This window comes from Syngnathus acus, chromosome 24, assembly GCF_901709675.1.
Source record: "Syngnathus acus chromosome 24, fSynAcu1.2, whole genome shotgun sequence".
NCBI classification, from domain to species: domain Eukaryota; kingdom Metazoa; phylum Chordata; class Actinopteri; order Syngnathiformes; family Syngnathidae; genus Syngnathus; species Syngnathus acus.
Genome location: NC_051108.1, coordinates 3,097,159 through 3,124,941, shown reverse-complemented (window position 1 = coordinate 3,124,941; position 27,783 = coordinate 3,097,159). Strand labels below are relative to the sequence as shown.

Here is a 27,783-nt window from a genome sequence, read left to right as displayed (position 1 = left end):
ACATCCAACGATTTTCTAGAGTGGTGGTCTCAATAGAGTAAAAAAATAATAAAAGATAATAAAAATAATAGGATGAATTTTGTCAATTATAACACAAAGTAGTAATTTTGTATGGAGTGGAGTAAATATCTTATTTTCATTTGCTCTAACCAATTAATGGGCTCCCACAAAACCTTATAAATCTTTTGCATGCATTTAAATAATCCTTCCTAATCCAGCCGCATTCAGTTTTGACTGATTAAGATCATGCAATAGCAAGTTATGACATAATCAACTATTGCCCCACATTAACAATATTGTATATTTATTTATCTTTTTATTTACCGTATTTTCTGCACTATAAGGCGCACCTAAAAACCTCCAATTATCTCAAAAGCCGACAGTGCGCCTTATAATCCGGTGCGCTTTATATATGGACCAATATAGATTCGTGGATGAGGACTAATTTATTAAAGTAAGCTTTACGTGTTTATTTTGTGTGTTGTGTGATATTAACATTTGAGCAACGTTGAGTTATTGATATATTGTTATTGTTTTCACTATTTCGAGTGTTACTACATTGTGATTGCATTAACGTTTGAGCAACGTTGAGTTATTTATTCTATGCACTTTATAATCCGGTGCGCCTTATATATGGACAAAGTTTTAAAATGGGCCATTCATTGAAGGTGCGCTTTATAATCCGGTGCGCCTTATAGTGCGGAAAATACGGTACTTATTTTTATACGTCAAAAGGTTATAGGTCATCATCAAGAGATCTATTTTTAGTCCAGTTGTTGTAATGAGCAGGGTTTTTCAACCCAGTACAACATCATAAATCTATTCCTCATCTCCTTTTTCCCCTTTTTAATGGTAGCTATTGTGCAGTCAGGCGTTGTATGCTAGCCCAATGTGATGATAACAGCACAGAGCAGATGATGCAGGTTCAGGTTATTTGTAGACACAGCAAGGTATTGTGCTAGACCCCGAGTGTATGTTAGAGCTTGATAAATATTTGCTGGTCAGGTTGAGACGTGTTGTCTATATGCGTTACCATGGAGACACAGGTACAGTAACAATGACAAATGGAGAAACAGATGTTGTGAAGTAGAATTGTGTGCCGAGCGACATTGATTTTTTTTTTTTTAAGCCTGAGGAAAATCAATAACATCCGATGACAGTTGAATTGCAGTATCAACCTCGACGATTTGCCTGCTCCAATTACACAACAGAAGATCTGAAAAGCTCAGGGTTTGTTGTTTGTATTTGCATAATGTACATCAGCAATTACTGACACAAAAAGTACAAACGATGACAACATCTACTACATAAGATCTTTTAAACATGGTACATTGTTAGAATGTTTTAAAAAATGCTGATTTATCAAAATATGCCTCCATCACAGTGACAGAACACTTGATTGTATTGATCGGACAAGCAGACACGGCAAAACAAAATGTACTGTACAAAGACGTTTCATATCGAGTTTATTCGAGCAGTGCCACTTTTAATATATTGTGAAAAATGTAAACAGGTTTAGGTGCGGCCCAAAGAGAGCAGGACATTCTGCATAGACCCAGTCCCGCTGTTGAAGTGCATTTTTTTATTTTATGCAGAGTTCAAGGGTCAACAGCCGAGATGGTGCTGACCTTATTATTCCTGCTTATTCGCCTTTCGGGCCGCGGTTTGGGCAACTTGGTCTGGATGAGCTCCTCGGGTGTGTTACCCAATGGCGGAAGCAACCTCTTCTTGCTGTTCCTGGTCTCAGGTAACCATTGAGGGGGCAATTCAAAGGGTCCGAACCCAAACTGGGTTGGGTCTTTTGTTTCTGGAAGCGTAGCTGGCGCCACCTGTGACGAGGAGGTATAAGCGCACGTGTGAACTGGAGATGAGCGCGGCGCCGCCAAGGGGGGGGTGTCGTCATTTGTGAGCCCGCCTCCGTGTCTCTGCAACAGATCGTTTTTGGTCATTCCGTGTGCCCGGACGCCTCTTTGTCGAGATCCGTTCTCCTGATCCTCATCTAACCCCTGAGTCGGGATCTCGTTGGCTACATTTTCCTCTTCTTCCTCGGAGGGCCGGAAAATATGCTGTTGTCCGATGTTGAACATCTCCAGAAGTTGGCTTCCAGAACGACCCGCTGTCTCCAGTCCTACCGGTTCTCCTATCACAACCTCCCCGCCCAGAGACGCCAGAGCCCCTGTGCTAACCATGTTCCGTCGGCTGTAGCGTCTCTGGATCCTGGCTAGCAGTTCCAGGCAACCGTGGCGTGCCGAGCGATTAACAGTCAGGAACAAAAGCGGGTTGGTGAGGAGGGACACCTTAGGAAGCCATAAGGCTGTGAGATACAGAGATGCCGGCACCTCTTTGGGGTCTACCAAAAGTGTGCGATAGACAACTAACGCCCCATAGGGGGCGCTGCAGGCAGTGAAAGCCAGCACGACCGCCAGGAGACTGGCGTGCAGTTCGGCCTCCCGTTGAGACACGTACGGGATGGAGATGCTGTTCTGCGGCGTCCGCAAGGCTGCGATGATCACCTTCTTTTTCTGACTAGCGCTGAGCGCTCTCCGGATGAGCAGCATGAAGAAGAAAACCAACGCCAGAGGGAGGATGACCGTGGTGACGTTGTAAACGAACACATAGAGCGTGTGCCCCAGGGAACGGGCGTGGTCTTCTGAGCAGGACGACGTCACGTACACGTCGGTGACGTTGGTCACGGCAAACACGGGGAGACTCACCACCACTGCGTGGACCCAAATGTAGATGACCAGATCCCTGGATCTTGCATCTGAGATCTTCCTTTCCAGTGGGTATAGCACTGAATAGTATCTGGAGATACAATAGACAATTAATCAGCCGTCATTTCTTTATATAGGTGCAGCTGTAACTTCACATGTAGCCAGTTATGAGGCACATATAGTTCACACTCACATTCACACATATGGACAATTTCAAGCAGTGGTGTCAAAGTCAACCACACGGGTCCAGCTGTGTAAACACAAGCCAATACACACGCGATAGGCAACTTTATCAAAGCGCCACCATTTTAAAAGAAATCATATCGCGGTAAGAGCATTTTTCAAATGAGCCGACGCATTGCTCAGTTTCAGATCGAAGCATCGACGTTCGAAAGCAGCATTGTTTGACAGTGACGTACTTCAGGTCAAGCAATTAAGAGCTTAACGGGCATCGCTTGAATGCGTTTAAACCTTTCACGTCTCTGAAGTGCACTTTCAAACTGAGTGAAGCGAGTGGGAGGTAACCACCGGCTAAATTCAAATAGCATTTAATGGTCAGTAGGGGTTTCAAAGTGGTTATTTTTAACACCATTGTATCCATCAATCTCTTTTCTGGAGTACTTTGTCCTAAATAGCAAATGTGCTTCTTATATTTCTAATTTTTTAACATGAACGGACCTGTCGAGCGCAATGGCGCTGAAATTGAGCACAGTGACCGAGCAGAAGAGTTTGTGAAGGAACTTGATGGTCTTGCAGAGTAAGAGCGTGTGAAGCCACCAGCAGCAATGAGGACTGGAACCCAGCGCCACGTCGAAGGGAACGCAAACCAGTCCGGCGCAGATGCCCGTGCAAGCCAAGTTTTGGATGAAGCGATTGGTTACGGATTTGAAGACGTTTGTGGAGCAGGTGCACCACACGACGGTGGCGTTTCCTACGGGGAACAGAACGAAGAGCTTTTAAATCACATCATAACATTCGATTCCAAGTGTCTAAACATGCCTGGCGGAGGAAGAACATCATTAGCTAGCTCGCCAGATGTCACGTAAGATGTTACATGATGACACGGTTCACAAACAGGTCACTGAAGCTGATGTGGAAAAGAAATTAAATATTCTGAATGAAAGCATTACCGTATTGGCCCGAATATAAGATTTTTTGCATTGAAATAAAACTGAAAAAGAGGGGGGTCGTCTTACATTCGGGGTCTAGACAAAGTCTTTTTTCAAACTTGAGTCTTGAAAAAGAGGGGGTCGTATTATAATCGGGGCCGTCTTATATTCGGGCCAATACGGTATTATGTCCTTTAATTGTGAGGCATGGAAATATAATAAGGAGAAATCGCACCCTCTGAGTTGTTTCAGTAACAGCACAATACTTTTAATTTCACAAAGGAAATCAAATTAAATCATGGCCATGCATTAGACAACCATTGAAATGCCTTTTACAATGTAATTCTCAAACAACAACGGTTTGAATTATTTCAAAAATGATACACATTTACTTCATATATTATTTATTTATGTGTATATATTTTGGAGGAAATGTTGGCAAATCCTCCTGCTGTGGACATTTGTGCTCAAATATATTACAAAATAGCAATTGTATACTAATTACAAATATCTTTGGGGGACCTCATGTTATTATTAACAGAGGGTTTGCTAATTAGGTAGTGTGAAGGCAAAGCGACAAATATTGTGACGACACTTAGCAGCCTGAGTCAATATTATCCAAACTGTGAAACCTCATTAGGATGTGTCACATATTTTTAAATATAGTCCTGTGAATGAGACTTTTTTTTTTATCAATGGGACTGTAATACTGCACAAGTGGGTACAGTTTGTGGATCTTATTTCCATGCCAGTTAAAATATTTAAGTAGGCACACATTTTGCTGTTTTATAATGTACAAATTAAAAATAAAGCTCAGAGTTATGAGCAGAACTAATGAGCTGTTTTCCCCTCTCCAGTTCCCTTGATATTATTTTTTATTCAGTGATTTTAACCTATTTTAGACATAAATAACCACCCAGGTATTTTTTTCTATGGTGCTTGTCCTCATTAAGGTCATGGGCGAGCGACCCTTGAGTGGTCACCAATCAATTGCAATACAATATTGTATATTAATATAGACTTATATTTATAAACATATTTATACTCACATCACACCTAACCTCCTTTTGGAATGGATCGGGAGCAATCACAGGGGCGCATATAGCATATATTTATCCAGCCTTACCGAGTAGCGACCCTATGAGGATGAGAACCTGGACGGCAGTGGTGAAGTCCCGGTAGGCTTGCTCCCGGATCAGCTGGTCTCGGTCGTCCAGCGCTGTCCCCTCGGCGGGTGGATGGCTGGAGGAATTGAGGACACTCAGCCAGATATGAGCAGCTGTCATGTTGGCTGCGCCGTCTCCGACCATTGCAGCCCAAGTCACACTATCCATATCGTGATCCTGTTTTTTATTCTGAACGCTTCAACAGAAACATTGTAGGACGCAGCGCATGGCCAAGATTGCAGCAAAATTCGAAATGAAGAAAAAACATTTTTTGCATCACTGAGTGCAAAAGACAAAAAAGCAGTCATGTATGTCCATGCGCACCGGAGTGCGCGGATGGATCCGATGTGTCCATTTCGTAGATTTAGCTTGCTTCTCTTCTTCTCGTTCTCTCTGTTGTTGCCAGACTCCTACTGCACCGTGAGAGGTTGCCCATTGGTCGACTGGCTGGTGTGGAGATCCCACGAATAATGAATATTTCACAACGCGACACGCGCGACTGGCAAGGAGGGGGGGGGGGGGCGTGAAGGGGGCGCTCCTCCTCCTCTATGATACCAAAATTGCAGAGTGATGCACTTCAAATCGAATCAAAGTGATATTATGAAAGTTTTTCTTTGTCGTGACTTCACATATTTGTTTTCTTTAATGTATACGGCCTGTCAATTTTGAGTCTTATGTTGAACACAGTTCTCAGTTACTGCACAGGTGTCAAACTCAAGGCCCGGGGGCCCAGATACGGCCCGCCACATCATTTGATGTGGCCCGCGAAGACAAAGTGTGCATCAAATTCGTGTGTCATTACTAGAATTGCAAATTGTCTTCACTTTTAATATCTTTTTTTTAAAAACATTTGACCAGTTTTTACTCGTCAGATTTGAAAACGAGTTATTTGTCAGTTTGTTTTGTAGCTTTTACTGTATATAATATGAGGTGCTCATAGATTTATTTGGGTTGACAGTCATAATGGCCCTCTGAAAGAAGCCATGACTACAATGCGGCCCGCCAAAAAAATGAGTTTGACACCCCTGAGTTACTGTATTGATTATGGTTGGCTAAGGTTTAGCTGGACTTGTTGACTTGCTCAAAGAAATATTATTACCTTGTTCCGTTTGTTCTCTCACAGCAGCTTGCGACATTCCTCTTTGGTTTGTGCAAATGGCCGGAATACAACGCACACACAAAGATAGGGACAGTTAACATGATGATAAATATTTTTCTTAGTTGATCTTGAATTCAAATAGCATCAACTTTTAGACCTTTATTTACTCATCATAGTTGCATTGACCTAATTTTGTGCAAAATATGTGAATCTTGGATGCCTAGCACGCTTGATGCTTGCTAGTAAGTGCTCATGGTGTTTAAGTGTCTCTTAAGGAACTCTTGGACTCGTTCCCACAGGTCCAGCTGAGCTGCCGAGTGGGCTTTTGGCTCCCCACCAAAGGCCACCGCTCTTCCCACTGCAGCATGGAAGGAAGACGGACAAAATGGCATGTGAGGAACTTCCAAAAAGTGTCCAGCCTTGGGGTAAGAAACCACTTGAAAGGATTCTTTGCCGTGGCTTTTCAAAATCTCAGCGGCTCGTTTGGCAAACAAAACACTGTTCCAGTTGCGGTCGTCTTCGGAAACAGCAAACAGGAAGTGGCAGTCGGCCTTCTCGATGGGAATCAAAGACGCGCGATTTTTTTTCAGGCTTGGATCTGGCGTGACATCATGGATATCAATCAGCCAAGATTTCCTAATTCTTGCTTTCCATATTGCAGGTCGGAGTGGCGGCATAACAATGTCTTTGTAATGTAGTGGAATTACAGTATTTCCATTGCAGCCATTTATACAAACGGTTGCGGTAATTCCGGAGAAATAGGACGCCATTGACAATGCCAAAGCAACACTATGGGACATTGAGACCACGCCTATCCCAGGACCTCGAACCTGCAAAACAAAAGACACAGAATACTGCAATGTGTTATTGTTATCAAAATCAAATCTCTTCTAACTCATTTACTAACCTCTGGATGTTTCTGTACAAAATTTGCAGCCTCTTCAAAGTATTCCAAATCCAAGTTCTTAGGATTTTTGGGTAAATCCTGGTAGCCATAATAGGCTAAAGCCAAAACAACAAAACCTTTGTTTGCCAAGAGGCTGGCTCGTTGCTCATTAAGGCCTCCGCCTAAAGTATATAAATCTATAATGCCAGGAAATGGCCCCGTCCCTGAAATTATACAAGAGAATAAAGGTGGGTGGAAAGAATACTGATAGAAATAATAGTCAGTTTTCAGTTGTAATTAAATGGCCCTGCAATTATTTACCAAACTACAGCAAACACACAAACCTGGTGGTATGAAGAGGACTCCTCGCACACGTCCTTCTCGCACAGGAATTCTCCTCATGCCCTCCATCATGTATTCTCTCTCATTGGTTTCAGAAACTAACATTTCCCCTGTGCCGCTATTGTGCACTGCTATCTCCACGAGAGTTGGGGTCAGTACGTTTTTCTTCACAAATTTTTTGTGGGGGGTTCCTGGCGCCATGGACCACCATAAACCCATCGGCTCCACTCCAGTGTAACTTCCTCCAAGAGAGAGGCCGCTACTCACATCTACCAGACCGTTTTCATCTGCTTGGTAGAGGGCAGAGGCTTTGAAAATCACCCCTTTGTCGTCGACTAACCTCGACCTTAATTCCACTTGTTTGTGGGGTGCGAGACCCTCAACTTTGACTTGAACCAGTTTGTCAAACAGACAGCGGACCCCGGGGAGGATTTTGAGACGGATCTGAGCCATTAAAGTCCGATTTGTGACACACAAATTGCTTTCGTTGTCGTTGCCACAGCGTCTGTCAAAACAATCAAGATGACACATTTGAGTATCTGTTTGGCCTACGTTAGGAAAAGAGAAAAGGTCAAAGGAATTATGCATTTTCAAAATCGGCTTGGAAAGACAGTAGTTGAAACAACAAATAAGTAAACGAAATAGATTTAATGATATACTGAGCATTTTAAAGGCTCTTTGCAATTTTAAATAAAAAAGTCATCTGTAAATTATTTTATACAAATTGTTTGAACATTATTTAATATGACATGCATTTAATATGCCGGACGTGCATGAATACAATATCGAAACAATTTCCCTGATATATATACAATAATAATGATGTTGAAACGTCCCCTTTGCTTACAACTGACATTTTGATCCCGCTCAAGAGCATAAACAAAGACCGCAGTGACGTAACTGGGTTAAAGTTCATGCTCACGCAGTCCACCACCGTTTTGTTGGACTAGTTCGAAGAAACTCAGGGAAAAGTCACATCTAGTTTTGCAGTTTTGCAGAACGTCTTAAGATTGATTTGCATGGAAAACATACAAGTTAAAACTTGATGATCGTTCTTTTGCTTCGTTCGAGGGAAGATTTAAACAGGGACGCGCATCGGAAGCCACGCAAACACACACCCTCAAATACCTCTCCTTGCAAAAGCAATAAAATCATACCTTTTTAAAACATAAATATTGGTGGCAAAGTGATGTTGCACAGTGCAACGGAAGCTAGGAAGGAACCACTTAAGAGAAAAAAGAAGGTGTATTTTCCGAAACGCTCCTATTACTTTTTTGTTTAAACAGTTGGAAGGGTTTACTTTATTTTCATCAACACGACTTGAAGAAACGTCTTATTTTGGAACCTAAATTTTTACAAGGGAATCAACGTTTGTGTTGTTTAATCTAGGTGACAGTGGTACGCACCCGGAAATATGAAACCAGTCAGAAATAATATTTTCTACACTTAATTTGTATTCGTTTCAACGTAAACTAAAATAACCCCTCCTTTTTTTTTTAATCATTATTTTTTTGGGTTCTTTTAAAAAAAATCGTAGCTCTAAAATAAACACTCGCTACTTTTTGTTGAGTATTCTTGGTAGCCGCTAGAGAGCAGCATTGTCTGGAATATCTATAATAAATGTCTAAAAATGTCTTTCTTTAGTCTGGACATCTTTAGGGCACTGACACGATAGCAGTGCATTGAAATAGGATTATAATAAATCCCAAATTACCCCAAAAACGAGTGTAATTGCCGTAAAAAAGAACAGTACATACAATAATTTACAAAAACAAAAGCTGTTCATACATTAATACATTGGCATTATTTAAAATTGTCATCCCTTTGTGTGTTTCGCTCATTTTTCTTTGTCTCTATATGCTCTTACGCTGAAGGGTCTCGCTTTAATTTTGAAGGATGACTTGACAGATTAGGACACGCCCTTTTCACGGAGTAGCCATGGAAACCGCGCGAGAGCGAGGCAGCTGGTCGGGTTCTCACACTGCGAGTGTTTCCGCTCACCTAAAATAAAGAACTGGCGACCCGATCCGAGCCGAGGACAAGGAAACAACAGCTCGTCGCGGGGGAAATACAACGACGGACACGACACCATTTCATCATTTTTCCCGTCACCTTACTGCGTCGTGTGTGTTCGCTTACACTACGGTTAAATGCGTCGAATGTGAATAAAGGAGGAGCGCTCGTCGCTGGTTACCTATTGTCGGTAAGTCGTTTTTTATTTTACATACCAAGCAGGGAAAGGCCATTACGAGAGCTGCATTTGGTCCCGTTTTTTTTTTTTTTTTTTTTTATAAGAATAAAATAAAATCTAGTATTTCTAAAGTTGCTACTACAGTACTGTTAATTAAACGAGACCAAAACAGCGATACAACAATGCTGTCATTAATCCACAGATTTTATTATTGATAGCTTTTTCTTTTTTTTATTGTTTTCTGCTTTGAGCGTGTGTTCATGTTCATACATACGTGCGTGTGCGTGTGCGTGTTTTCTCGGCAACCCATCACGTTCTTTGTTTAAATATCTCGCAGTACATTTGCACGTGTCCGAGCGTGTGACTGACTGACTGACTGCTGCGAAGGCGGCTGGACGTCTTCTGCGAATTGGAAGTGATCATTTCTGGTGTTGACATTGGTGGGGTTGCTCATGTGTTCCCCCTAACACCACTGTCCTTTTGTTCCATGAATACAGTGTGAGTCCGTTTCCTCTTTGCTGGAAAGGACAAAAACGTCACGCACTTACCGTACTCGAGGATGGAAGTGATTACTGCCTGTCTGGTTCTAATGTAATCATGACAAAGCAAAGGAAAAAGGAGAAGAACGCAACAAACTTAAGGGCGACTTTGGGTATGATGAAATGTTCTTCAGATTGTGCCAAAGGTTATTTTTTTCTGGCATAGTGGAACCTAAGGTTGAACACAATGATGGTTGGTCTGCAGCTTGGTCTTGGATCAAACTGTCGGCCCAACTTATAAGTGGCATTTTAACATTTATCAAAGTGGAAAGTTTATAAATATTTTAACTCCCCCCAGTCTTTCCAGTCCGCATTCTGAAATGAGTAATTAAAGTTTATTTCAGTAATTAAACGCAGCACCAAGTTTATTTCCGGGGGGGAAAAAACTAACGTAAATACCGTGTGACGTCATTTTGTCGGACTGTTTTGTGCGAATGTGCGTCACATCAGAAGTCGCATTTGTTTTCGAAATGTGAACGAGTACAATAAAGATTGGATTTAATTCTAATTCCGAATTTGGCATAGCTAAAATGTGTATATATAAATACACACACACACACACACACACACATACATACATAGACATCATAATGGATTTTACATAATATTGCACTGTGGTGTTTTGACACCTTTGCGCCCAGACTTTGATCAAAAGTTTTTTTTTTTTGTCTGGCCTCAGCCTTTCTTTTTTCATACTTGTCAGCATTGGATAATAATACTCTACTTTTTTGCTTTTTATGCAACGTTTGCATTGGTTCACTTCATACCAATCACAAAGAGTGACGAGTCTGTGCCATGCAAAGTTTCATCTTTGCGTTCCATCCACAGGCCTCTACCAAGTGCGGTAGCGTTGGGGCCTATCGGGTGGAAATATCCTCTCGGCTGTTTCTTTGGCACAATGACTGCTTTCTGTCCATGCCTGTGCTGCTGCTTTCCTTGGACCGCTTGCATTCACGGAGCTGCAGGCAGCTGAAAGGCTGCGGTAACAGCCTGCTGGATGGGTGCTTGTCAGACTGGTGTCTGAAGTGGACAGTTGTCTAGTTTAACATCTTACACCATTATTTGTTACTGTTCGACCATTAATTTAGTCATAAGAACGGTAATAGAAACACGTCAGACGTCAACATCACATGGAAGAGACACTGGCAATATCCTGCAACAAATAAATTGTTAAACTAAATAAACAACTGTTTTATAGTTTCAACAATTTACATCATTGATTAGAAGAGCCTAAATGCACTAAACAAATGTGTATTTATATCGATCTGGTCGTTTGAGGTGTTTGTTTACACAGTTCTTTGACCTTTATTGTATACATACTAAATGGTTGATGATTGACTCGTATTGGGATTTCAAATGGTTACTTTCCATTTTTCTCATTATATTTAGTGTCGCTGTAAGTAGTCGTCTTGCTATTCTGCGATGCACAATGGCGCAACAACTTTAGCGATAGCATCGGCAGCAAACAGGATGAAGTGAGGTGTTATCGATATACTCCCACCATGCCCGATAATCATTACGGTGACGTAATTGCACGTGGCGTGTGAACAGATTAGACCGTTGATTTACCGGACACGTTTTTGGTTTAGCACGTTTGTGGTTAGCATCCTCCAACATGCTGAGATGGGATGTAGAGAGGATATTAAAATGCAGCTCAAGCACTTTAATCATATGCTCAAATCCTGCTTCCAAAACGACACAGCGCTGCATATTTCTCGTGGTAACCCCCCCCCCAATGCTTTAGTTATAGATGCCACCCTGCGTGAACCTGCATGAAAACACAATTTAAATAAAGTGGCAAGTGGGAGTTTTTTTTTTTTGCACATTTCTTCGTGCACTGTCAGCAAACATATGCTGGCTCAAACAAGGGCTGTCACAAGTCTTTTTAGAATCTATCATTTCTTCACTTTTGCATTCGATACCTCATCGTGTAGTTCATGACTTATCTGAATGTGCGAAATTAATTGACATGCTTAACTTTTCACTTTGCAAACATCGAGGCCGCTCAATATTACGATGACCTCCCCAAGAGCGCAAGCTTTCATTAGAAATGCCTTCCCAGCAGAATCTTGAAAAGCTTATATTTTTTTTCTCCGTTTGACTTTAGATTGTCCTTAATATTGGAATTACAGTGATCCGTCGCTACTTCGCGTTTCGTTTATCGCCACTTCACTACATCGTGGATTTTTTACCAAATTAAAAAAGCATTTCAAAGTCAAAATAAAACTTCTTAATTGACGAAACGTGTCTAACCTTTAGGACAATGTAGTATTGCTCCAAATGTTCATTTACATTCCTTTAGAAGTCCGTTTTCACGTTAGGGTTAGGGTTAGTCTTTCCGCTAACTCGTTAGCCTGCCAAGTACTTCTTATTGGTGACCGTACTTTGCGGATTTCACTTATCGCAGGTGGTTTTTGGAACCAATTATCCGCGATAAACGAGGGATTACTGTACTTTTCTTTACAGTTGATCTCAACCTCAATGTCTCCGAATCAGACCCAGATCAGAGTCTTACTGTCTTTGTGTTTTTCACACAACATGGTATTAATGTGCCCTGTGTGCATTTTCACACGTAGACATTGAATAATAATAAAAAGACAGCCCCTTAAGGGTGTTTTGAAGAGGCTAGTGACACCGGATTAGCGTCAGCAACTCCTACTACTGTTATTTGGAGCCTGATGTCGTGCTTGAAGTCACGTGTTGACAGTATCGCCATCAAAGCAGCTCTGGGTCATCTGTCAAGTGGCCGTACAGCAGATCTGCAATCATATCCGCTGCCCTCAAATTGTAACCTTGCCATTACGGTTGCCATTAGCTCAGCAGCCATGTGTACCCCCCCCCCCCCTTCACTCACTCTCTCTCTGTCTGGAAGTTCCACATAGATAACAAATACTGCTCCCTCTTCACAATCTCTCAGTAGCAACCGTGGCAAGATTTAGAGTAGTCTGCAGCAGTCTCAACGATGTAATAAAGACCAGTTGGATCATCAGGGTGGGAAAGCTTCCTCATAATTCAATTTGATTACAATTCAGAGGGCTGAGATTTGATTCGATTGCAAACTTTATTTATAATTAGCCCAATTTTCATGATTAGTTTCGAAATATAATTTTTTATTTACCGCAATTTTCGGACTATAAATCGCACCGGAGTATAAGTCGCACCAGCCATAAAATGCCCATAAAAGTGAAAAAAAAAACATATATATGTATATAAATCGCTCCTGAGTATAAGTCGCCCCCCCCACCCAAACTATGAAAAAAAACGCGACTTATAGTCGGAAAATTACGGTACATTTATTTTAAAAGTGAGATTTGAAAATCCTCGCTCAGTGTCATTAAAAGCAAAGACAATTTGCAGTTTGAGTATTTTAGCAAGAAGCACAAAATCAGCACACGTGATTTCGCTCCGCGGGCCGCATAGAACGATGTGGTGGGCCGAGTCTGGCCCCTGCACCTTGAGTTTGACACCTTAAAGTATTGCATGATTATGGTTGAATAAAACGCCACACCCATCATGTCATGTTGCATTCCTCGTCGCCATTACCGTCACATGCCGCACCACCCATCTCAATAAGCAGGTGCTCGTCCCAAAATAAACACGCTGGCGTCAATTAATCGTCCCGCCTACCTTTCACGTGTCTGTAATGCTGCTTGGTCATTGCCAGCTGGGATTTGTTTTCCTGTTGCGTCATCGCTACCGGAGCATTAACCGTTAGTTTATTTCGATCTTGGTTGAAAGCCAAGAGTTCGGACAGAAGGTCGACTACGGGAGTTTTTTTGTGCTGCCAATGTTTCGGACTCAAAGCCTCCGGAACTCGAGTCATGCAGTAATCAATTAGCGGCAATTTTCAGTTTCGCTACGGTTTCTAATCTGAATATCGTTCTCCATCCCCCCCATCGTTACATAATCTGATCCTGAACGTGGATAATAAACCCTGACTGTTTTTTTTTCTTTCTCTCTCTGTGTTCATGGAACAGGTTAAGCCGTAGCGGACTCTTGCCGGTTGTTGGAGGAAAAGATGTGCAATGGAATGGTAGCGTTACATACGAGAGCCCCATCCTCCCTCTCCTCCTCCTCCTCCTCCTCTCTATCCTCCAGACTGGCCTTCCTCACACTTCTCCTCCTCTTCACCGTGCTCCCCTATGGCCACGCATCAGGTAAGACACACACAAAAACAAAATTGCAAATTTAACCGGGTTCCACTGACCTTTCACCCTTGGGTCACTCAGCAGTTCATCACCTTAATGCAGGGGTGTCAAACTCGTTTTTTCCGCGGGCCGCATTGTAGTCATAGCTTCTTTCGGATGGCCATTATGACTGTCAACTCAAATAAATGTATGAGCGCCTCATATTATATACAGTAAAAGCTACAAAACAAACTCGTTTTCAAATCAGACGAGTAAAAACTGGTCAAATATTAAAAAAAAAAAAAAAGATATTAAAAGTGAAGACAATTTGCAATTCTAGTAATGACACACGAATTTGATGCACAATTTGTCTTCGCCGGCCACGTAAAATGATGTGGCGGGCCGTATCTGGGCCCCCGGGCCTTGAGTTTGACACCAGTGCCTTAATGAATCATAACAGTCCCATCAGCCAGTCGGTGAAATGGAGAGCCAGTCATATGTTTATAATCAGATGTGACAATTCATGCAAGCGTTGGATTTTCGCCTGCACCAATCCAGGTTCGATTTCATACCTCAATAGGACAAAAAAAAAAAATACAACCTAAGTTGGTTTGATCAAGGACTCCACACTCGTATGATAAAATACGACATTGTTGACATCGCAGGCGTTCACTTCAGCGCTCTGATGTCCCTCCTACACACACACAAGCACACGCCATCTGCAAGCACCCTCGCACACACACACAAAGGCAGGCTCGTGAAATGTGCCAGATGTCCTTGCTGCCGGGTTCAGGGCGCCGACTATGGATGTGTTCATTTAAATAGGGTGGTTAATGTTTGTCTGCCCGTTGCTGCAAAGTGTTAATAGGTTTTCCTGAATTCCTTGAATAAATCTATGTGTTTGTGTGAATAGGTGTGTGTGTGCAACACAATAGGAAAAGAGGGAGGTGGCATTGTGGAGCGGCTCTCTTATGTAACACGTGATTTTTCTGACGCTCACGTTCAGGGTCCAATACACTGCCAAAGCTAGTCCGGGCTAAATGTAGCTTTAAATCCGTGGATCACGTGTGTGTGTGTCTGCTCAGCTTTTTGCTCGCCCCTGACATATTTTTAAGCCTTGCATTTAGTTTTATGATGTGCAATTTTTCAATTGCTTTAATAACAATGTCCACCTTGATTCATTCGATGTGCAATAATAACAAGCAACCTCATCGTGGCGTAAAAAGTAAAAAGCCTCCAAATGAACATAAGCTAGCTAGATGTTTGTAATGAAATATACATAATTCACTCAGGTGACAGATTTCAGGGACGGGCGGGAATTGCACTGGACATTTTCATGAATATAAAATCCCATCACTGCCGGCGAGCTTTTTCCAGTCTCATACAAATGCCAGCATGCGGCTGGAATCGAAATGGAAACGAAAGTCTTCCGTTTTGCAGAAAGGAGACACTTTTGGAGTAGAACATGCAGTCTTGCTTCAAGTTGCATCAGTTTATCGTGAATTATATTTGTCAACAGCATTTTGGGGCCTGAAAATGCAAAAGTTCTGCAGCCGAAGTTGCCGAGCCGTCCGACTAATGATAGTCTTTGCCGTAGACGGTGAGTCAGATCTTCAAGACTAAAGACTCAGCTGGGTTTTATTCACATGATCTTGTTTTCTGCTGTAACAGCATTGTGTGTCAGGAGGCTCACATCGTGTTTTTATGGGTCCAGTTAAGTAGATCAACTAAACACCAAAACCCACATAAGTCTCCCACAAACAGACCCCGCTGTGTTGCTAATATTTACATGTGAGAACAGGAAATGGCTGTCCTTGGGCTAGAGCTAAAAATGCTATAAAAGGTCAAATATACATCTGGAGAAGAAAAAAAAAATCCGCTTGGGTATTTTTTTTTAACAAACACTGAAGCCTGGGGACAATAGCTCCTGCACAATTAACTGCAGAGGATTAATCCCCGAAGTCCTGTTATCCTGGCGGTTTGTAGGCATGCAGGCCAAGGCAGTATGTCGACGACGACCCCCCCACCCCACCCCGCTCTGAAACTGGAGAACAAAGAGGGCTTTGAGGGGGGTGTTGGAAGCCACAGGCCAAACCACTGCAAGCTGTAGCTCCACTCGATCACCAGCCTGCAATTACCAACACAGCGTTGCCCTTGCCCCCAAGATATCTCTCAGCGTTTTCATTTCAATCATTATCCAGGTGAGACCAGGGGACCATTTGGGGTTGAATCCTTCAGCCCCCCCCCCATGTGTGTCATTTAACAGCTTTCCAATCCAATCTAGCCCTAAAGGGAACATTAAACCACCTCGCCGGACAACAAAATGCTCCATGGAAGCAAATTGAGCAGCAAGGCGAAACATCACATTATTTTCACTTTGAACAGTTGGGAGATGTTGCTGCGACGATAAACAAAAGATTTTTAGGGGCACAAGTTTTGATCATATGACTGTTTATATATAAAGTAAGCCAGTGGCGGTTATGCAGCGCTAGTTACTAAATTGTTTCCCGGTGAAAGATGTGCGGTCGAAGCACCAGGCAGTCATAATAATTTCCAATGGGCGTCATCTAAGGGATCAGCCTGCTGAGTAGAAGTCATCCCTGACTAATGAGCTGCTATATATATATCCCCCAGTCTCTTCTCTTGTCTTCTTGCCTGCATTTGGCCTTTTTTTTTTCTCCCAGACTTGACTCTGAAATACATTTCTCGTTCGTCATAGTCTCCACTATATAATTTTCTTCTTGTTATTTTTCTATACACTATTGAAGATGTACCGTATTTTCCGGACTATAAGGCGCACCGGACTATAAGGCGCACCTTCAATGAATGGCCCATTTTAAAACTTTGTCCTTATATAAGGCGCACCGGACTATAAGGCGCACCATTAATGCATCATGTCAGATTTTTAATCCAAATCAAATCATTCTCCATTCTATCTTTTTTATTCCAACTTCAGACGCAACAAAATTACTTTATAATCACAAAATAATGATCCGTAGTCTTTTTGATTCATGATTCATAGTCTTCAGCAGGCCAATTATGATAGATTTCATGACGCAATGCTTCAGGCCAGTTTAAATTTAGGAATTTGGTCCGTATATAAGGCGCACCGGACTATAAGGCTGGCTTTTGAGACAATTTTAGGTTTTTAAGTGTGCCTTATAGTCCGGAAAATACGGTCGTTCATCTTCCATTTTAAAAGAGTTCTTCTTCACAGACCTGGTAAAAAAAGCAAAAAGTATGGAGTTGGATCACACTGTATGTCAACATAACTCGTTGAAACAAGTCATCAAGATTCACAACCCTGACACCGACTGCTTTAGACATTTCCATTCCGCAAGGCCTTGGGCAACTCTAATGACGCATCCAGCTGACTTCTTCTGCTGCTTGTAGGTCGTCTCAATCTTGATTTTTATTCTCCTCTACTTAAGTACTTAATGACCCCGAAACTTACAGATGATAAAACTATGCACAATGCGTTCCAAAGTACAGTCGCTTCGAAGTGCTAGGTGTCCCGAAATTCGCCTGGCTAAGCCCTAATCGACCGCACTTCTCTTTACAACATTATGGATCGATTCTATTTTAGTTTCCGTCTAGCATCAGCATTGTTGGACGCTTTTATCATAAAAACGTGCACACTCTTCCAGCGAAGCATAGTGAGTGCATAAGGGAAACAAAGCGAGTCGCTCTTCTGACGGATTGATTATGAGCTGAGGGGAAGTACATGCACTATCTTGCTGCATTTTTCTCGATTGCTGTCATGTGACAAGGCGCCGTGCCCTTCGGTTTTACTCAACTCACCCCTTCGCAAACATCGTCAGTATTGCTGCTGCTTCTTTGGTGGTTTTCGCGTAGACTGCGGAAACTCATTCACCGCCAGCTCGGTTAAAAATAGAACTTTGACGTCTATAGCAGCGAACGAGTTAAATGTAACTGGCGACTTGTTTTTCTGACATTATCAACGGTGGCTAGTTCTTCCTCGAAATGCCCTTATAGAATATCTCACAAACATCACGTCTATTTCCTGTCTCTATTACTTCCTGTTTAGTTTTTGAGCTGTCGGCTCCCATGCCTCATCGTGTGGCGCTTTCTCAGTTAACTTGAATTTTTTATGTGTAGTGACAGCAGTGAAAGGCACATTTATGTTTTTGTTTTTTCAATCAAACAAAAGCAAAGACAATGCAGATGTGGGGTGCAGCCGTTTTTTTTTTTTTGTAAATGGTCTCTCCCCAGTTGGAGCAGCATATTTATGTGCTGTTTATTATTACTCTGTAAATTGAAGGGAAATTAACAGCTTCACACTGACTCCTCCGTTTAATAGCACTATTGATTTTGGTCACTGTATTGGACGCATTTTTAAAAAAAAAAACCATTCTGAAGGTTTGCAGAGGTTATTTGACTCGGATGGGAAGGTGCCAGACTCGATTAATCGTGCTGCCTTTCACCTTCGGCAAATGTCCTCAACCCTTTTGCAGGCTGGCAGGGGTTTGCCTTCTGAAATATGATCAGCTCACAGTTGTCACACTGACAGTCTGGGAGGGGCAAATGGAGAGTGTGCTCAACACATGTGCAAAGGAAAGGGGGGGGGGTCCCCATCACTCTTTTGTTCCCCCCCCCTGTAAGCTGAGAGGAAGGAATTCTGCCTCCCAGCTGTCCTCAGTGTTGAGGATGATAGAAGAGACTCACTGTTTGCCTTTATCCCATCTGTTCTTCAGGTCAGTGTGTTGGAGTTTTTTTTTTTAGGGGGGGGGGGGCCCACACAATAGTGCCCTCAACCGCTTTGGACTCGCATGCATATCGGACGCCTTCAAATGCAAAAAGTGTCTGTTGTTCTTCAGGGAGGAACCCTGAAGAACAATGGGATGCAATCGCAGCAGCACACGTGGCTCGCCTCAATACATTGCAACACCGCAGGGGCGGATGGGTGAGGTGGGGGATGTTTCCTTCTCCCTGGGTGGATGTGTAATGTTTGCACTTGAGTCCCCTTACAAGGACAGATTTATTTTTTGAAAACCACAGCTGTTTAAGAGTTTCTGATGTTTTTCGAGGGCTGGTTTTAGATCTTTGTGGTTCAGTTCAAACGGTTTTATCTTTTTTCCACTCCCCCCCCCCCTTGTGGTGCAGTTGTGTTTTGTCTATTCATCCATTATCAGGGTAAACATGAAGTGTCTCTTAATGCTTAGCTAAATATTAGTTGTCCAATATTACATATATTTGACCAGTTGGAAGTCAAAGTGTGAGTTTCATTACAACAGCGAAGAAAGAATAAATAACAGATAGTTATTGTGACATTGTAATTTATTATTCATGTATAGTTGCCACATAAAATGCTGCTCTTATTGTTTGTTTTTGCCTTTTTAAATAGAGAGGGCTTTATCGGTATTTAATATTTTATATGACAAATTAAGGCCTTTTCTTCGTATTTTTTTTATTTAATTTCTTCTTTTATTTATTTTAATTTATATGTGTATTGATTACAACATTTTGGCTAACTGGCAAACCTGGAAGTGGAAAAAAAAACATCTAAAACAACAAATTTCATGGAAAACAGCAGCTCTGTAGAGCAACAACAAAAAACATATTTACAAGGCCAAAGAGAGCATCATCATCATCCTTTAGGGTTTTAATCTTAATCCAACCCACACATAAATTCCCCCTATTCACAACACACACACACGAATTTCGGGCCTATTGTTCAGGAGAGCATCCAAACAGCTGGTTGCAAAAGTCATCAGTATCTGATCTGCTTTAGAGCGCTCACAGCTTGTAATAGAGGATAATTAGAATTTTAATTTGCCTTGAGGGAAAGACCGTTTGAACCCCCCCCTCCTCCCCTCCCCAATGGTGTTTTCCCCAATCTAACCCCCCTCCAGCGCTATGTAGGCTGGTGCCATTGGTAACAGATGGGGAAAGGGAGTTATTCACAGCCAGGCGGGCACTTCAGAATAAATCGGGGGATTTTAACACCCCCCAACCCACCCTGTATGTCCCCCTATAATGCCCCGGAGAAGGATGTTAGGCCTAGGGATCGAGTGTTCTTGGTGTGTTTACATGTTTTCAGTTCTTGTTGCTCACCAAGGGGCAGGACATGACAGTGTCGCAAGTGGATTTGTCATGAATTTGTCACGGCCACAAAAACGGCCACAAATGGAAACAACACATCTACTGTGTTTATTCAGTAGTTCTGCCATTTTTCTTTTTTTATTTTACCGTATTTTCCGGACTATAAGGCGCACCTAAAAACCTACAATTGTCTCAAAAGCCGACAGTGCGCCTTATAGTCCGGTGCGCCTTATATATGAACCAAATTCCTAAATTTAAACTGGCCCCGAAGCATTGTGTCATGAAATCAATCATAAGTGGCCCGCTGAAGACTATGAATCATGAATCAAAAAGACTATGGATCATTATTTTGTGATTATGAAGTCATTTGTTGCGTCTGAAGTTGAAATCAAAAAGATAAAATGGAGAATGATTTGATTTGGATTCAAAATCTGAAATGGTGCGCCTTATAGTCCGGTGCGCCTTATTCAAGATTCAAGAATTTTTATTCGCCATGTTTGAGCGAGTCTATGGATTATATAAGGACAAAGTTTTAAAATGGGCCATTCATTGAAGGTGCGCCTTATAGTCCGGTACGCCTTATAGTCCGGAAAATACGGTATTTGTATTCCCCTCCAATACGTTCTCTTGTTCATCAAGCTGACATCAGACTTGTGAGAGAACATTTTGTGTTTTAACAGTGACTCATTCTCTTCTTCATTGGAACAAACCAGGGTGGGGTGAACTGGTATTGCTGAGTGTTTTTTTTTTCCCATCTGTCTTTTCCATAAAAGAAAAAGACCGATACTGGAACTAAACCAAGATAGTATTGCTTCAATAGTTCAACCAATTTGCCTTTTGTTGACACAGGCCAGTCCGAACCAAGCCTTGTTGTAAGAATGTAAGCCTTCTCAGGTGGGAGTCGAAACGTTTTTCAAAACAGTTCGGTTTCGATTGATTCAATACCCTGAGAAACAAATGACCTGGATGAAAGAGAATGTCCACGAGCATGTTTCTTAACACAACTGGATTTCTGCGGTTACTTCCTTGTTCTCCCGGTCATAAACAGACTCCACCCCCAAGTCTCTCTCTTTCTCTCGCTCTCTCGCTCTCTCTTTTTCAACATATCCAGCCCTCCCCCCTTTGCGTTAATTATGGGCGCAACTTCCTCCGGGCAGTGTGCATGTTCAAAACAGTGCTCTTATAGCTTTAACTTCTTCTGCTTGTTAGTTCACAAGCTGCACCAGACATTTTTTAAATGCTATGAGGGGTTGATAGTTATTTAGAAAAAGAAACAAAAACATTAACACTTATTTTTACACACCGAATGCAGGAAATAGCCATCTGCACTGTAGCGTTAAAATTCACTTGAAGTGTATTCATTTTTATGAATTCATCTGATGTGGTCTCTTGGGCTAAATTGCCCAGCGCTATAATGACATTTGCTCCCTAGAGCTTCTGTATGAACAGCACAAGCTTTTCCTGGCATGAGAAAGGAAGCTTGGCTGACTGGGTTTCTTATAAGGACCACAACGGATTCACATTTTCCTGGCTTCAGGGTTCGTTTCGACTGCACCCACTAACCTCGGCGAAATGATCTGTGTGCCTGACTTTTAGCCCTGGGGAGTTAGCATTGTTGTCCTATAACGCAGGACAGAAAATTTAGTAATAATCGGCTAGTTAAAAAAAAAAAAAAAAGTTCTGTTGATAGCAATAATTAACATTCCTTTGTTTTTATCAGCACATTTACCGTAATTTCTGGACTATAAACCCGCATCGGACTATAAGCCGCACCAGCTAAAAATTGTGATTCAGGGTTCAAAATTTGAGAAAAAAGTAGCGGCTAATCGTCCGAAATTTACGGTTCATATAGAATGGACATTGTTGTGATCAGGGTTCAAAATCTGAGACAAAAGTAGCGACTTATAGTCCGAGATTTACGGTACATATAGAATGGACATTGTTGTGATTATGTTTTGTTTGGAAGAAAAGAGTCTTTTGCGTCCCCTGCAGACTCACAGCTCGAGGTCACCAATTCATCACCTTCCCTCATCCCATTAGCACCCTCTCGTCTTCTCTCTCTCGCTCGGCGTTTAATCATTACAGCCTCCAGTTACACAACGAGTAGCGAGGACTTGAATGAGAACACTTTATGACTCACAACATGTTCTTTAAGTTATCAAGTTATGTTCAAGGCTCATAACATGTTTGTCTACGATGATTGGTGTGCACAACACGTGTACGCAAATGATATCCACTTGTTTTGGTCTACTTGGCTTTGTTTTTAGTACACAAAGAACCTCCAAATGAGTCCCTAGACGGATTCAGGAAATAAACACTTGGTTTAATGTGTTTGTTTACAATTTTGCCCCGACAGTCTAGAGTCCAATTTTTCCTCGGAGATTGCAGGAAATAGGATGAGTTGTTCTGGGAAAATAGTTTCTCGCAATGGTTGTGTTGATTCAAGAAAAGAACTCGCGTTGAGGTGTTTTTATCTTTTATAAATATGTTTTCTTGGGATATTCAGCTTGTTTATTCCCCTCCCGGAAATCTTAGACTCTTCGCAATGCATCTTGGTATGCGTGGAACTTAGTCGCACACGTCGAACGGTTTGAGTAGAAATGAAAGTAAAACCTCTCGTTTACATAAGTGCTTGGATATCAAGTCGGACCTGCTCGACCGAGCAGGACATTCACAGTTCCAAATGTGGGTTTTTTTTTTTTTTTTTTGGGCTTGTCCTCACAGTCCCCAAGATTATATCTCAGTCTACAGTTCAGCAAATAGTTTAATGAATAAAGCGAAACTATTCACATCCTGTTTTGAATCCACTTAAGGTGCTTGAGGTCGCGATAGTACTAAGCGGGGTCGTCTCCACCACTCCTGCCATTTTGATACGGTGCCTCGCTCTCCTTTGTGGCGTCAAATGACGTTCAGAAAAATGAAGTATTCCACATATTGCAGTTGAAGGATGACTAGCATACCGAAAAATCTTGTATTTATTTTTATTGTCTCTGCAGCAGTCATCTAATTCCAATTCCTGACATGTTTCTGTTTTGGTGTAGGTTGTGCGCAGCCACCCGCCGTGCAGCACGGAGACCTGCTGAACCTGACCGAGGCTAACAGGGACTCCTTTCCAGCGGGCGCTGTTTTGACCTATGGCTGTGAGCCTGGATACATTGCAGATGGACCTACCAGCATTATTTGTGACAGTTCCGGATCGTGGTTCAGTCAACCCCCACGCTGCATTAAAAGCAATGGTGAGTGGGTCAGGACTGCTTGGGTTTCATGGAAAACAAATCTTTTTGAACCATGGACCAGGTTCAGGTCAAAGCCTATCTGCCTTCACCCATGTGTAGTAAAGCCATTAATGTAACAATGATAACAACTCAATAAAACGGAATAGAGTTGATCCTAAGAAGGGCGGAGTTTGAAAAGTGTCTTGACCTAGATAGTTGCCAAAGAGCGAGATCATTAAATCATAATTTCACCCAGACTCTAGTTATATTTTGTTTCTGATTATGAAAATGACTCTCCGCTGTGTCTCCAGTGTGTTTGCCTCCCAATGAACCGGAAAATGGCGGCTACCGTTGCCACCCGCCCGGCTGCCACCGGCTCACCCACAAAACCGTCATCGAGTACTTCTGCGACGAGGGCTACGCTCTGAAAGCCGACTACAAGTTTCTCACCTGCGAGAACGGAGAATGGGATAGTCCCATGCAGATCAGCTGCCGACTCACCCAAGGTTTGTCACCCAGACACAATTTTGATTTTAGCCAACTAGTATTTGTGCGACATTCCAGCTCAATCCTGGTTCATCCCACAGACAAGGAGCCCAGCTCTCCACTCGGCATACCAGCGCTGTCTATCGTGGCGTCCACTGCTAGCTCAGTGGCGCTCATCTTGCTTTTAGTCGTGCTGTTTGTGCTTGTGCAACCTAAACTCAAGTCGTTCCATCACAGCAGGTAAGAAAAATCATTGTCATACCAATCGTAAAAAAAAATCTTATTATTGTAAAATGTCTTGACCTCGGCATATTGCCGTATTTTCCGCACTATAAGGCGCGCCGGATTATAAGGCGCACCTTCAATGAATGGCCCATTTTAAAATTTTGTCCATATATAAGGCGCACCGGATTATAAGGCGCACCTTCAATGAATGGCCCATTTTAAAACTTTGTCCATATATAAGATATATACATTTGGCCCGCGGGACGGACTTTGGACACACCTGCTGTAGTGGCTCAGTAGTGGTCCATATATAAGGCGCACCTGATTATAAGGCGCACTGTCGGCTTTTGAGAAAATTGGAGGTTTTTAGGTGCGCCTTTATAGTGCGGAAAATACGGTACACTTCTTTCAAAACATTGGGTCTGACTCCTTGAGCTGCTTGCCATAATGGAGCCGACTGCAAATCCGTTGCCAGTAAAGCTGTCTTCATCCAACCGATTGCTACAATAAAACTGCTAAATAAAGTGTCATCCTCATTCGGGGTCACATTGCCCATCCATTTTGATCCGTATCTTACCGTGGCTCTGCGACTCGCTCTTGTTATATCTTTTAAGAGGTTCGAACTTTTTTTTTTTTTAATTGACGTGTTCTCTCCTCGAACGCTTTAGTGCTGCACCGACCGCACTTTGATATTGGTTCTCGTAAAGAGCCTCCATTTCACCACACGGAGACAAAGCAGATCTGTATTTGTTGAAAAATATGTGAAAATCTGCCTACTTGTTTTGCAATCTGGAAATACCAGAGAAAGTTAGCATCGTTTTTGTTTCCATCTGTGACTTTAATGATTGAAAGCTACTTTAGTTTGAGCCACGTGCAACATAAAGGGATTGTTCAGGCAAGGCTAATGGCCTCCACCCACTTCTGTGGTATGCAACACACGTGACTGCACAGTACCTTTCCACCTGACCCTGCTTTTGTGACGCCATGTCTGGCCTGCCTTTCCGCTTGTTTCACTCGCTATGTCTGTCTGGCCGTCAGGAGGGAGCAAGGAATCTCAGGCCAACCTGGTTCCATCATGGTTGAGGGAGTTCAGGTGGCACTGCCCTCATATGAAGAAGCTGTGTATGGAAATGGGTCAGGCCCTCCTCCTCCTGCTCCACCTCCTCCAGCTCCTCCGGAGTCCAGAGTCCCTATCGTTCTATCTGAGGGTCTCCCCCAAGGGGCCACAGGAGGCCAAGATCCCAGCGAATGCCACCACCACAGAGACTTAGACTTGTGTTTGCCATCCACCTCTTCTTCCTCATTCCCCGCCCACCATCACGCCGAGACGGTGCTTGTTCATCAGGCTCCTTCCTCTTCTTCATCGTCATCGTGGGCTCGAGAGCACCCTGGGGGTGCGTGTGCAGCCCCTCTACCTCTTCGGAGAGACTCTGAGAGCAGCGACCAGCACAGTCTGCTCTCTGTCACCTCTGCGGATGACTTTTCTGATGGTAAATACAATCGGAATAAAAATACAATACACTTAGACAATTTTTTCTGAATCCCATGTCCTGTCTCCCTGCAGATATTCCCTTGCTGAAGGAAGCATGAATCCTGCCAGCGTGCTAGCAGCGATCTCCCGTCTCTCTCTCTCTCTGCTGACCAGGACCGAGTGTGTCTGTCAACCCCCACGTCCTCAAACACCCCTCACGTCAGCAGAGACAGGACTAACCCCGTGCAACCGCTTCTGCTACCAATGCACAACAAAGCCATCAACCAGTACATCCTGCACCACAAGCAGTGATGGAACGCCAGAGGAGCCAACTCGAGACAAAGCGGCGCCACCTCATTAGCAAAAAAGAAAAATCCTTTCCAGCCTTTGTATACAATTCAAATACTTAGTCAAGGCTATGGGCTACACCCTCCTCCTCTATATTATAGTTGACAGAGGCTCTCCGTCTGATATAGCGATCAATGGATTCAAAACAGGAAACGTGAAGCTCCTGGCCCTATAGTATTCCGAATTGTCTTCCCGCTGTACGTACTTGAAGAGTTGCGGTTGGGGTGTTGCGGCCCTCTTTGTGAATGCTGCATGTTGTTTTTAGTGACGGCTGTCACTGCCGCTGTGGCCCAACTCTGAATTAAGCATGAAGCCTCTTCTGTATGTATCTCTCTCGCTAGCCGTCTCTGTATCCAGGCAACATCCAGCATATGGATGAGTTGAAAGCACCTGCTTCGAGAAACCTGGAAGAGCTTTCTTTCCTCTTCTGAGGCATAAGTAGGATTGATTGTTGTCTTGGTTCCGAGAAGCGCGGAGATCCTGGTTTATCTAAGAGCTAATTGGGTCACGATTACATCTAAATTTACAACTCGCTCGGACAAAATGTTTCTTCCGTATTTATTGTTTGACGTGCCGCTCGGTTTGTTCTGCTTTGACGAGTCTGACTGTGTGCGTCTGTGTATTTCCTTTCAATCAAATCCGCCAGCCATTTATTGAGCGCCCGCTCCTCAGATTAGAGGCAATATTTCGTGATACTTCACCAACGTTTCATGAAAACATCAAAAACGCTCCAATAGTACAGCAATGAGCCCCATTGTATTATGAATCGATATTTATGCCGACCGGCTTGTCACCCGCCATCACACTGAAAAGAAAATACCACATTTGTGCATTACTGACATAACTGCAGCTGGTTGCAGTGAAATAAAAAGTGGAATAATTATCTTTTGTATACCCTGGCCCCAGCGCATAAAATCCTAAAGTCAAGAGCATATTTAAAAATCTTAATGTCATTAGATGTTTTTTGTGGTTGAGCTGTCCATCATGAACACAGCATGACCCCCACACCCCTCCCAAAAAAATATCAAACCCGATGTGAGTTATCTGAACTTTCTTGGCTTTTCATTATTATTGCTAACAGAATGTTGCCTTAGACCTGTACTTTTTTCCCCCCCCCCATGTATCATCTTAAGCATCCACTTTGGCGATTGCTTTTTCACTATTGCAACATTTTCTGTTTTCCCAAAGGCCTTACTTTGATTTTTTTCTATTCTATGCATACAATTGTCTTTATTCATCACTGTTTATTTTGTCGTCAAAAATTAACGTCCATCCTTTTTGGTCCTTCCCTTGTTTTCCAGCTACTGTGATGATGACACTGATGATTTTTATGCGCCTCTGTGTTTCGTAATTGCTTCTCTTCGCTACCTGGCGTAAACAATTATGGGGTTAAAGTTGAAAAAACAAAAAAACAAAAGCAATTTACATTGTGTTGAGAGGCACTGTTGTACAGTGTCTCTTACAGTACACTTTCATTCTTGGTTTGAATGCTTTCAGCTTCTGATCTTCCCCTGTACATGGCAGTGGGTGTGAGAATATTAATTTAATATTTGTATAAAGTTTAATTTAATTTTACAGTGTGTATATAACTTTCTAAATAAAGCTTTCTTTTGAATGTGAATGATGTGTCCTTTATTCAAGTTTATGTAAGCCAGCTAGAATGTTGATTAACTGTCACTTAGTTATATTGGCCATGTAGTGTCAAAATAATAAATAGAAATTATCAATGGGTCAAACTATTGTGCTAAAATACTTGTACAATGCAGTTTCCTGTCTTAATCATGGATTGTATGGGAAGGACC

At 42.5% G+C, this 27,783-nt stretch overlaps 3 protein-coding genes across 5 annotated transcripts; 1 reads left to right on the top strand and 2 right to left on the bottom strand.

The window, feature by feature from the left end:
• Positions 1 to 1,092: 1,092 nt before the first annotated feature.
• On the bottom strand, positions 1,093 to 5,491 carry gpr176 (G protein-coupled receptor 176). Its single transcript, XM_037245104.1, has 3 exons — positions 4,950 to 5,491; positions 3,393 to 3,645; positions 1,093 to 2,805 (listed from the first exon to the last, which is right to left on the bottom strand). The coding sequence occupies exons 1-3, from the start codon at positions 5,155 to 5,157 to the stop codon at positions 1,599 to 1,601; spliced, it is 1,668 nt and encodes a 555-aa protein (XP_037100999.1). The 5' UTR covers positions 5,158 to 5,491; the 3' UTR covers positions 1,093 to 1,598.
• Positions 5,492 to 6,227: 736 nt separating this feature from the next.
• Positions 6,228 to 8,571, bottom strand: acot20 (acyl-CoA thioesterase 20). Of its 3 annotated transcripts, none has more exons than XM_037245094.1 (4): positions 8,474 to 8,571; positions 7,319 to 7,821; positions 6,996 to 7,198; positions 6,228 to 6,918 (listed from the first exon to the last, which is right to left on the bottom strand). In XM_037245094.1, the coding sequence occupies exons 2-4, from the start codon at positions 7,767 to 7,769 to the stop codon at positions 6,328 to 6,330; spliced, it is 1,245 nt and encodes a 414-aa protein (XP_037100989.1). In that variant the 5' UTR covers positions 7,770 to 7,821; positions 8,474 to 8,571; the 3' UTR covers positions 6,228 to 6,327. The 3 variants fall into 3 exon arrangements, with proteins under 3 accessions (XP_037100989.1, XP_037100990.1, XP_037100988.1); XM_037245095.1 differs by lacking the exon at positions 8,474 to 8,571 and adding an exon at positions 8,349 to 8,464; XM_037245093.1 differs by lacking the exon at positions 8,474 to 8,571 and having other exon boundaries at positions 7,319 to 8,334.
• A 672-nt stretch (positions 8,572 to 9,243) lies between these two features.
• Positions 9,244 to 27,602, top strand: susd6 (sushi domain containing 6). The gene is made up of 7 exons (XM_037245438.1): positions 9,244 to 9,519; positions 14,024 to 14,203; positions 23,278 to 23,472; positions 23,763 to 23,957; positions 24,039 to 24,177; positions 25,201 to 25,652; positions 25,727 to 27,602. Exons 2-7 carry the CDS (start codon positions 14,065 to 14,067, stop codon positions 25,750 to 25,752), a joined length of 1,146 nt encoding a protein of 381 aa, XP_037101333.1. The 5' UTR covers positions 9,244 to 9,519; positions 14,024 to 14,064; the 3' UTR covers positions 25,753 to 27,602.
• The last annotated feature ends 181 nt before the right edge of the window (positions 27,603 to 27,783 follow it).